The sequence below is a fragment of the Salvelinus fontinalis genome, chromosome 32 (assembly GCF_029448725.1).
Source record: "Salvelinus fontinalis isolate EN_2023a chromosome 32, ASM2944872v1, whole genome shotgun sequence".
NCBI lineage: Eukaryota > Metazoa > Chordata > Actinopteri > Salmoniformes > Salmonidae > Salvelinus > Salvelinus fontinalis.
Genome location: NC_074696.1, coordinates 30,466,912 through 30,479,102, shown reverse-complemented (window position 1 = coordinate 30,479,102; position 12,191 = coordinate 30,466,912). Strand labels below are relative to the sequence as shown.

General features: G+C 42.4%; 1 protein-coding gene across 1 annotated transcript; it reads left to right on the top strand.

Annotated features, from left to right (window-relative positions):
* The first annotated feature begins 539 nt into the window (after positions 1 to 539).
* On the top strand, positions 540 to 4,575 carry LOC129830549 (T-box transcription factor T-A-like). Its single transcript, XM_055893121.1, has 8 exons — positions 540 to 846; positions 1,325 to 1,589; positions 1,920 to 2,054; positions 2,179 to 2,240; positions 2,342 to 2,403; positions 2,673 to 2,846; positions 3,076 to 3,199; positions 3,416 to 4,575. Exons 1-8 carry the CDS (start codon positions 665 to 667, stop codon positions 3,678 to 3,680), a joined length of 1,269 nt encoding a protein of 422 aa, XP_055749096.1. The 5' UTR covers positions 540 to 664; the 3' UTR covers positions 3,681 to 4,575.
* Positions 4,576 to 12,191: the final 7,616 nt, after the last annotated feature.

The following is a 12,191-nucleotide window of genomic DNA, read 5'->3' as shown; positions in this document are numbered from 1 at the left end:
TAAATATTCAAAAATGAGTTTGGCCTAATCATCCAACGATGTTTTTTCCTATCTGACAGATAGATGATATAGACTAGGATACTAATAAACAATTTTTAATTCCATAAACATATTGTATGTTTTTGGCAATAAGGCCTAATAACATTTTAACGTGTATTTTTTTCGTTGGAGGGTCATTTAAGATAAATAACGAATGTATGAAATATGAACAGCTCCAAAAATGTATTAGGCTATGCAAAAGTAAACGAATATCCAAACAATTTTAGAAAATGTATAGGCCTCGGCCATGGAGTGCTATAAACCTAAAGGAAAGGGCAATGAAGACGTTATTCTTATTCAAACATGACCCAGTTTAAAGTAGACCTAGAGGCCTATAGGTACATTTATTAATTTTGCATTGACGCAGTTATGATGGACCATTTTGCATTGGGGACATCGAAGAGACGCTCGAAGCCAGACCGTTAGGCCATCGGGGCGTGGTCTAGAACGCAACGCAACACCACGCCCTTGTCCCCATGTGGTCCCTGGGGGGCCTTATATGATCAGGCCTTGGGCTCCGAAGCCAGTAGTACTTATCTCACTGTCAAAACTAATCTTGGAACAGTGAATCCTATTCTAACGGTACATTTCGCGGAACTCCACACGAACTCATCCTATAGGAAATATGACTTCAAACTCCGACCAGAGGCTGGACCACCTTCTGAGCGTGGTGGAGAGCGAGTTTCAGAAGGGCAGCGAGAAAGGAGACGCCTCAGAGAGGGATATTAAACTGGGACTAGAAGATGCAGAATTATGGACCAAGTTTAAAGAACTAACCAACGAAATGATTGTCACCAAGACTGGCAGGTAGGCTATGGTTGTTTTTTGCTGTTAGCTACGGATCAAAAGGAGGCCTTCGAGGCCTGCTGGCCTGCCTAGCTAAAAGCAAAGTTTATCTGGAGAAATCGTAGCCCGCATTTACGCACGACTACGAAGCTTAACGTAACTGATGCGCAAGGGTTAGATCGGCCACAGGCATGTTCAGCCTTTCAGAATAGTCTATAGGGTATTGACCAGGCTATATGCCATATCTATAGGCCATATATGCTTTACTGTTACAACTTGAAAACTATGTCAAAAATTAGGGATAAAGTGCAATGGTCGTCAAATCTTATAAACCCTATTATTAGGATTAAGTAACGGGCCAGAAATTGCACCCTTTTTAATGCAAATATATATATGTCAAATAATTAATTTATAAAGATCAACGGCTGAGCCAACATAACACCATATTTGGGCTTGCTTAGGCAATATTTTTATTTAACAACTTTATTTTAACTTACAGGCGGATGTTTCCAGTGCTCAGAGCGAATGTGAGTGGTTTGGACCCCAACGCTATGTACTCAGTTCTCTTGGACTTCGTGGCTGCAGACAACAACCGGTGGAAGTACGTGAACGGCGAGTGGGTTCCCGGTGGCAAGCCCGAGCCACAGAGCCCTAGCTGCGTCTACATCCACCCAGACTCGCCTAACTTCGGAGCACACTGGATGAAAGCGCCTGTCTCATTTAGCAAAGTCAAATTGTCCAATAAACTCAACGGGGGAGGACAGGTAATGCCTCGATTTGTTTTGTCGTCTTCTGTGTTCGTATTTGTAGTATGTATATTCATTATTATGTAAATAATTTTAAAGTCAACTTGGTAGGCTAGGTCATATTGCCCTGCTCTCTCAGAGCTAATGATGCTCTACCCTGCTGTGCTGAATTACAAAAGTAGGCCTTTTCTGGGGGAAAACGTTATTCATTTCATGGCAAGTCAACTTCACAATTTTGTGTTAGGGCTCTGTAGGCTTATATATTTTTTTTTAATTTAGTTTGAGTGTGTGTTTTTCTGATTATTCTTTATTGTGATATTATTAAAATAATGTATAATTTCGATCTAGATTATGCTGAACTCTCTGCACAAGTATGAGCCCAGGATACACATTGTGAAGGTTGGAGGGCTCCAGAAGATGATCAGTAGCCAGTCTTTCCCCGAGACCCAGTTCATCGCTGTCACTGCTTACCAGAACGAAGAGGTCAGTGGCCTTAATTACACAGTCACAGAGATAATCCTTGTTCACAATAATAAACATTATATTGTGTTCTGCTTACAATGATGGAAGAAAATAATATTAGTTGTCATGTTTATGTACCTTCTAGATAACTGCGTTGAAGATCAAACACAATCCATTCGCTAAAGCTTTCCTCGATGCCAAAGAAAGGTAAGCGAAAGAGACTGATATTGTGTCAGCAATATGACAACGCTTTTCCTGTATTTATTTTAATTTGTGTGCGAATTCTGGTATTATGTTTTCAATTTTAGAAGCGACCATAAAGACATGCCAGACCATGGTGGAGACAGTCAACAGTCTGGTTATTCCCAATGTAAGTCTTTTCTTAAGTCTCACAACACCAACCAAATTAGAAAAGCTCTTTCTGTACCTCTCCGTTTCAATTCCAACAATCAAACCAAGTCATTATATGTGACATCATTTTCCAACACACTTTTATTAAACGTTCAGAAAATCATTATCATCATCATCATACATGTTATTTTCAAGGCCTTCCATGTCCCCAAGGAAACTGTACATAGAGAACATTATGAAAAAAGGAAGTGTATTAACCAAACCATTTTGTTTCTTCTCTCCCTCCAGTTGGTGGTTGGTTTCTACCTGGTAACGGTCCCATGTGCCCCAGCAGCAGCCCCCCTCCGTTCAGCGGGGCCCCTGGCCACTCCTCGGGGTCCTACTGTGAAAGATACTCCAGCCTGAGGGGCCACAGGGCCGCTCCCTACCCCAGCCACTACCCACACCGCTCCTCCAGCTCAAGTAAGAACCTCCTCTACCCAACCCAGCACTCTGGGAATGCACTGTTTACTGTTTATTCTGATCACTAGTCAGACTCATAGGTATAGATTACAGCATGGGGGTTTCATGGATTTGAAGATGTTGGTTAAAATATGTTTGAGAAATTACCCCTGAAGGAAATGCATTGTTTTGATCAGAGAAATGTTTGTATACTGTTGTTAGTAATTTCTCGATGTACTTTATTGTTTAGACAACTACATGGACAACTCTTCGGGAGCCCTGCCCACCCATGACAGCTGGTCAGCCCTTCAGATCCCTAACTCCACTGGGATGGGAACCTTGGCCCATACCAGCAACTCCACATCCAACTCCAGGTATGGCAACACATGGTCATAGTTGATCATATATATGTTTCTGATATCACTGTTTATTTTTCAGTATGTTCCTGACTACTTGATTTTATCAGGAACAATTCTGGGCCCTAGGCCTAGACCTTTACTAGGCCCATATTTCTTCCTGGTTGGAAAAAAAACAAAAAAACTTGTAACCTAAGCTCTCTCTCACTCTCTCTCTCACGCTCTTCCTTACAGCCAGTATCCCAGCCTGTGGTCTGTTGCCGGGACGGCCCTAACTCCTTCCGGCTCCTCCTCTGGTTCCATCGCTGGTGGCCTGACCAGCCAGTTCCTGCGAGGCTCCTCCTACACAGGCCTGACCTCCTCCCTGCCCGTATCCTCACCATCCTCCATGTACGACCCCAGCCTTAGCGAGGTGGGTGTAGGCGTGGGCGAGGCCCAGTTCGAAAGCTCCATCGCCAGGCTCACCGCCTCCTGGGCACCTGTGGCTCAGAGCTACTGAGCACAATGCTTCCATAGCCATTGACTCTCCTCAAGCACCATCCTGTTCCACATCACCACCATCTCCACTCTACTGCCTGACCATCAGCTAGGAACCTTTTGGGTTGAAGCAGCGCCTTTGAAAGGCAGAGTCAACTCAGAAGAAGATCTATCTAAAGCAGAGAGATGTAGGGTCCTCTCAGGCCTTGTGTTTTACCAACATGACATGGTTGGTCTTCCATTCCAAACACCCTAGACATTCTAAGCTTAAATCCATAGGTTGCCATTCTTAAGTTACACACTTGATGTCTGAGTGGAAGAGGCATCTGTTTTTCCATTGGGAGTTTCCTTCACTCTCTCCGAGGTGCAGTTATAAGCCTAAGACAGTCTGAATATACTTCCTCTACAATTGTTCCAGTTGCTGGTGTGTTACTGTAGTTGTGTCCTTCAGTACAGACAGAGTACTCCAAGACAATCGTACGCTGGCGTAAGACAATCAGGATCACTAGCAACACAAAGCTAAGTTGATGAAGTAACCCCCCCAACTTTACTAAAGGGGCCAATCCTTATGTTTAACTGTTTATTGTTACAATTAGTTGTGTTATTATTATAATAGATAAATAAGATTAAATAATCTGTTGATCTAACATAAAAAATGTATATGTGTGTATATAAAATAAATTAACGTCCGTTTTCATTGTTAGCTGTTTACATGTAACTGTTTTGGATCCAGTGTCAGTGTGTTGCGTTTCGTGGCCTGAAGGAAAAGAAAGAAGGAAAGAATGAAAGCAAGAAGTGCCTTGTATCCTCCCACTGCAGCCCAGGAGAAAGCACAGATGTCTCTCCTCCTTCGCTCTGTGTACATTCCCTCCCTGGCAATCATATGTACATATCTATTCTATTTGCATTTGTTGGACTCATTGGGAGTTTATGTTTATTTATGTAATTTTAATAATAAATTAAAAGTTCCTTTGTTTTCTCAAATATGACTTCATTGCGTCAATTACAGTCACATTCAGTGTCAATGAAATTAGCCTAACCTGAGGAACTTAGGCATGCACTACGTTAACTACCACATTACAGTGTCTACAATCATATCATTTCCATTTCCTAAAAGGTGAAGAGGGATTGAATCTATACATTTCAGCCTATGTCATATTGAGCTTTATAATATTAAACTGCAAGCCAAAGACTAAGGCCCATGTCGGGATTAAAGAATATATCATATTTTTTCAGGGCTAAGGTGACTACATAGCCTATTTCAACTGGCACAGATACGTCTTGTTGAACAACCTTTGTCATCACAACTCAAAAAGAACTCACACACAGTTCACACAAACAAACGAGAAGCCAGTTTTTTGTAAAGAGACAAAATGTGAGTAAATAACTGTTGAAAATAAAGTCCTTGCCAAAGTACAATGGTTATCACACATAACCTACACAGTACCTATCACACAATGCTTACACTGATGTTGTGGTCTCCTGCACCCAAATTCAATCATCTTTTGGGGCTGCTGTATAGAGTGTTGAATAAATACCAGTACCAACACAGCTATGCTAAGTGAATCTTCTTGTGTAATTGATATGACACGTAGAGATGGAACGATTCAGGTTGAGGAATCCTTCTGAGGGGTTTCCATCGCTGACGCGTCTTTGTGACAATCTTCATGGAGGTGTGACACACGGCTAACACGTTTAGAATTCCCTGTCTGTCATTAAACAAAAAAAGTAGATGAACCCCAAATGCAGTATATGCCAAGAGGACAGACCACCTCGCACCAGGGAGAGAATTCAAATAGAAAGTAACAACTCTTTATTTAGAACTTTAACTCTCAATTTTCATGGTTGTTTTGCTTTATGTGTCCCTGAAATGTACATTTCTCATATCGGGTCTTCTAGTGTATTGGGTGAAGAGGGTCAATCTAATTTGGACCATATCATCCTCTCATTTCCCCACCAATAAACCATCTGTATTATACTGTAGCTAATGGCAGAGCAGGGAAGCAAACCTGGGTCGCTAGCGTGAAAGGCAAAACACCCATCGCAGATTTGCCAATAGGGTTAACCCACATGTTGGGAATTGTAATGTTTCTTATGTAGCGAGAATCGCTACACTGCTCCCTCTGAACAGCAAGGCACGTCCCCGTGCCTCGACTGCTCAGCCCCCTTACATGTCTGGGCCGTGCATTCCAATGGCCACCATCCCACTTCTAACACCAATGTAGCGAATGGCAGGGCAGGAAAGTGAACCTATGTTGCTGGCATGAAAATGACGCTAATAGGGTTAACCCACTTGGTGGGAATTGTAATGTGGCTCATACAGTGCATTCGGAAAGTATTCAGACACCTTGACTTTTTCCACATTTTGTTACGTTACCGCCTTATTCTAAAATTGATTAAATACATTTTTTCTCTCATCAATCTACACTTAATACCTCACAATTACAGATTTATTACAAATAAGAAACAGAAATACCTTATTTACATAAGTATACAAACCCTTTGCTATGAGACTCGAAATTTAGCTCTGGTGCATCCTGTTTCCATTTATCATCCTTGAGATGTTTCTACAACTTGATTGGAGTCCACATGGGGTAAATTCAATCTATTGGACATGATTTGGAAAGGCACACACCTGTCTATATAAGGTCCCACAGTTGACAGTACATGTCAGAGCAAAAACCAAGCCATGAGGGCGAAGGAATTGTCTGTAGAGCTCCGAGACAGGATTGTGTTGAGGCACAGATCTGGGGAATTGTACCAAAAAAAATGCTGCAGCATTGAAGGTCCTCCGTCATTCCTAAATTAAATAAGTTTGGAACCACCAAGACTCTTCCTAGAGCTGGCCGCCCAGTCAAACTGAGCAATCAGGGGATAAGGGCATTGGTCAGGGAGGTGACCAAGGACCCGATGGTCACTCTGACAGAGCTCCAGAGTTCCTCTGTGGAGATGGGAGAACCTGACAGCCTGCTTTCATGTGCATTTTCAACAAAGTACTGAGTTAAGGGTCTGAATACTTATGTAAGTACTTATGTATGTGATATTTCAGTTTTAGATTTTTTATACATTTGCAAAAATGATTACAAACCTGGTTTTGCTTTGCCATTATGGGGTATTGTGTGTAGACTGATGAAGGAAAAATCTATTTAATCAATTTTAGAATAAGGCTGTAACGTAATAAAATGTGGAAAAAGTCAAGGGGTCTGAATACTTTCCGAATGCACTGTATAGCGAGAATCACTACAATACCATGAACACCAATCATAGGTATTCACATACACTTTCAACACTCATATTCCATCTTTGTCATGATAAGCATCAGGTAAGGTTGATATGTACTGAATGATGACCGTTCTCTCTCTGCCTTCTTTCTCTGAAAGGCTCAGAGAGCAGGGCGGGGGACCTGTCCCAGGACTGGAAAGTGATGGAGGGTTCCACACCAGGGTGTAAATGAAAACTGCAGGGTCACAGGGACACCAGCAAACAGTAATGAAGCAGCAATGTGACATCCAGCTGGCAGGGCCTGGCCGAGTTAGGGTTGGACTGCAGCAGGCCGGAGGACTGCAACCCTGTGTGCTGGAGCAAGGAGCAAAGGTTCCCCTCAGTCAAAATACCTCCATACCTTTATTTTAAAACATCAAACTCTATACACTTTATGGCAGCATCAAGTAGCATTGGCTTTGCCATTGGATCATCTTATGATTGAAAGGACTGGGATGTCCAAGTTTTTTTGTGTTGAATATATATATATATATATATATATATATATATGTGTGTGTGTGTGTGTGTGTGTGTGTGTGTGTGTGTGTCTGTGTCTGTCTGTGTCTGTCTGTGTCTGTCTGTGTCTGTGTGTGCACACGTGTGCGCACGAGTGCGTGTCTGTGCCTGTGCCTGCGTATTTGTTTGTGTGTGAGTGTTTCTGGATACTCAGTGAGGATGTTTGCTGATTGGGCAGCACATACTGGTCTTTGCTCAGTCTTCCAGTGGTAAATAAGTCCTGCTGAGTTAGGCCATCTGTCTGCTATGTTATGGGATGTGTGTGTAGCTGCAGACAGACAGACAGACAGTAGTTCAGTGACTGAAGTCTTTGTCCATCCAGAGAGCTGAGTACACAGCATGTTAGCCTCTCCGCCTGCTCCAATCGCTACGACCTGCAGTCTCGGTTGGTCCTCGTTAATTGTGTGTGTGTGTGTGTGTGTGTGTGTGTGTGTGTGTGTGTGTGTGTGTGTGTGTGTGTGTGTGTGTGTGTGTGTGTGTGTGTGTGTGTGTGTGTGTGTGTGTGTGTGTGTGTGTGTGTGTGTGTGTAAATACACTCTATTGAGTGTGCCCGGCATTAGGGTGTGGAGGGGTGGTCTGTGTATCCCAAACAGAAGAGGTCAATTGAGTTTTGATAAGCTCAGTGGTGTTCTAAGGGGTCAGGAAACCCCAATCAGACAGTAGAAAGTCCTCTTGTTTACTTATTTCTATATAGTTAGTCATAGTGGTGCCCTAGGTCCCTCTCTTGTATACTGAAAACACATAGAGAACTGAATAGATAGATAGATAGATAGATAGATAGATAGATAGATAGATAGACAGTATAAGACATTCTGATTGGGAATTGATTGACCAATCTTTATCAATCTCTACATTCAGTACACAAGCTTCTGGGGATGAGGCCTACTCTCCTATCCTGTCCTTGGCTAGGAGTTCTCTCATGTATTCCTTCGTTTCCAGGAATATTTTGCAGTGCAAACACGCTGGTTATGATGGTGAGTCAGAGAGCAAAGCATTCTGGGTGATTTATGAGGTTCCACCGCCAAAAAACAAGTAGTCGAATCTGGAACAGCTAGTCAGCGCAGCGGAGGGGGTGGTGTGTTTGCAGACCTCCCCCTTCACCCCTCCTCTCCCCCTCCCATCCCACCTCATCTTCTGGTGTCTGTGTGTCTTCGCTAATGAAGAAATTGTCGTACCTGGGTGAGACATTGCTCTCAGCTGAATTCTCTACCTCCTCCTCTGCCCCTTTCCTCCCTCTCTTCCTGCCCTCAACCTCTACCCGTCAGCCCTGAGCCCAACCAACCCCACCCAATGACAGTCCAGGCAGAGTGGTAGAAAGTGAATAGTTTCATTCCAAAATGCTATATATCCATTTTCAAAAATGTTTGTAAATTAGATTTTATTGTTTAATTAAAGAAATTATGAAAGATATTGGTGTGTTTTAATCATGTTCAATGCCAGTCATGTATTTGTTTAAAATCTATCGCTTGATGGATTCATTTCAGAGAGACAAATCATGTTTTTTTCTAAATGCTGTATATCCACCTCACTCGCAGAGAAATAAGTAGTATTGATAGTTTTTACACTATTTTTTATAAAGAACTATACAAGTGATACATTTGTGGCATCTGGGTTGGAGAGCAGAGAGCGACGGAGGTGGGTGAAAGCTTAGCAGAGGAGGGGTGGAGAGAGAGGGAGAGAAGGAGAGAGAGAGAAAGATGGAGAAAGAGAGAGAAGGGGGGAGAGAGAGGGAGGGAGGGAGGGAGGGAGGGAGGGAGGGAGGGAGGTGGAGAGAGAGAAAGATGGAGAGAGAGAGAGGGGAGCGAGAGAGAGAGAGAGGGGATGAGAAAGAGAGAGAGAGAGAAAGAGAGAGGGGGAGAGGGAGAGAGAGAGAGAGAGAGAGAGAGAGAGAGAGAGAGAGAGAGAGAGAGGGGGAGGGGGAGGGGGAGAGAGAGAGAGTGCTGAAACACTTTATGAGTTCGACTGAGTAGGTGATAATGATATTGTGATATGCTGCTACTGCCGAACAGTCAATTAGGCTAGATTGGATTTTAAATGGTTAAAGGGGAGGTGTGTGTGTGAGTGTGTGTTCCTGCGTGCATACATTTCTGTATTTCTGTAAGTGAATGTGTGTGTGTATTTGTTTGTGTGACTGTGTGACTGTGTGCGTGCTTGAGTGTATGCGTGTGTGTGTGTGTGTGTGTCCATGTGGCGAGGGAGAGAGAGAGAGAGAGAGAGAGAGAGAGAGAGAGAGAGAGAGAGAGAGATGCTAATTTGGTATAGAGAAGACCTAACTCACTCTATTAAATCAATCAAAACAGGAACATTTTACATTTGGCTAGAAATTCAAATGGAAATGATCATAACAGAGAAAAATGGCCTCCTGTGTACTACCTATATCCCCCCACTAGAATCCCCATACTTTAATGAAGACAGCTTCTTCATCCTGGAGGGGAAATCAATTATTTCCAGGCCCAGGGACACTAGTCTGTGGTGACATAAATGCCAGAACTGAACAAGAACCTGACACCCTCAGCACACAGGGAGACAAACACCTACCTGGAGGTGACAACATTCCATACCCCGTATAGACCCCCCTAGGCACAACTACGACAACATAACCAACAAAAACGGGTCACAACTCCTGCAGCTCTGTCGCACGCTGGGTATGTACATAGTCAATGATAGGCTTAGATGGAACTCCTATGGTAGGTACACCTATAGCTCATCTCTTGGCAGTAGTACTGTATACTACTTTACCACTGACCTCAACCCAGAGTCTCTCAGAGCATTCACAGTCAGCCCACTGACACCCCTATCAGATCACAGCAAAATCACAGTCTACTTGAACAGAGCAATACTCAATCAAGAGGCATCTAAACCAACGGAACTGAATAATATTAAGAAATGCTATAGATGGAAGGAAAATAGTGTGGAAAACTACCAAAAAGCAATTAAGCAACAACAAATTCAATCCCTTTTAGACAACTTCCTGAACAAAACATTCCACTGTAACAGTGAAGGTGTAAACTTGGCATTAGAAAAGCTAAACAGTATATTTGACCTCTCAACTTCCCTATCAAATCTAAAAATGTCAAACAGAAAACTGAAGAAAATGAACAACAGTGACAAATGGTTTGATGAAGAATGCAAAAACCTGAGAAAGAAATTAAGAAACCTATCCAACCAAAAACATAGAGACCCAGAAAACCTGAGTCTACGCCTTCACTATGGTGAATTACTACAATACAGAAATACAATACGGAAAAAGAAGGAACAGGACGTCAGAAATCAGCTCAACATAATTGAAGAATCCAGAGACTATAACCACTTTTGGGAAAATTGGAAAACACTAAACAAACAACAACACAAAGAGTTATCTATCCAAAACTGAGATGTATGGGTAAACCACTTCTCTATTCTTTTTGGCTCTATAACAAAGAACTAACAGCAAAAACATGTACATGATCAAATACAAATCTTATTATTAGCTATTAAAGACTACCAGAACCCACTGGATTCTCCAATTACGTTGAATGAACTACAGGACAAAGTACAATTCCTCCAACCCAAAAAGGCCTGTGGTGTTGATGGCATCAAAGTATCAAAGAAATTATCAAATTCACAGACCACAAATTCCAATTGGCTATACCAAAACTCTTTAACATCATCCTTAGCTCTCGCTTCTCCCGCAATATTTGGAACCAAGGACTAATCACCCCAATCCACAAAGGTGGAGCCAAATTTGACCCCAATAACTACTGTGGGATATGCATCAACAGCAACCTTGTGAAAATCCTCTGCATTATCATTAACAGCAGACTGGTACATTTCATCAGCGAAAACAATGTACTGAGAAAATGTCAAACTGTCTTGTTAACAAATTACCGTACGACAGACGTATTCACCCTGCACACAACCTAATTGACAAACAAACAAACCAAAACAAAGGCAAAGTCTTCTCATGCATTGTTGATTTCAAAAAAGCTTTTGACTCAATTTGGCATGAGGGTCTGCTATACAACTTGATGGAAAGTGGTATTGGGGGAAAACATACAACATTATAAAATCCATGCACACAAACAACAAGTTAACAACAAGGTTAAAATGTGCAAAAAACACACATTTCTTTCCACAGGGCCGTGGGGTGAGACAGGGATGCAGCTTAAGCCCCACCCTCTTCAACATAATTTATATATCAACGAATTGGTGAGGGCACTAGAACAGTCTGCAGCACCCGACCTCACCCTACTAGAATCTGAAGTCAAATGTCTACTGTTTGCTGATGATCTGGTGCTTCTGTCCCCAACCAAGGAGGGCCTACAGCAGCACCTAGATCTTCTGCACAGATTCTGCCAGACCTGAACCCTGACAGTAAATCTCTGTAAGACAAAAATAATTGCCAGTTCCCAGGACCACAAATACAAATTCCATCTAGACACCATTGCCCTAGAGCACACAAAAAACTATACATACCTTGGCCTAAACATCAGCATCAAAAGTAACTTCCACAAAGCTGTGAACAAGCTGAGAGACAAGGCAAGAAGAGCATTCTATGCCAGCAAATGGAACATAAAATTCGACATACCAATTAGGATCTGGCTAAAAATATCCGAATCAGTTGTAGAATCCACTGCCATTTATGATTGTGAGGTCTGGGGTCCGCTCACCAACCAAGAATTCACAAAATGGGACAAACACCAAATTGAGACTCTGCATGCAGAATTCTGCAAAAATATCCTCAGTCTACAACGTAAAGCACCAAATAATGCATGCA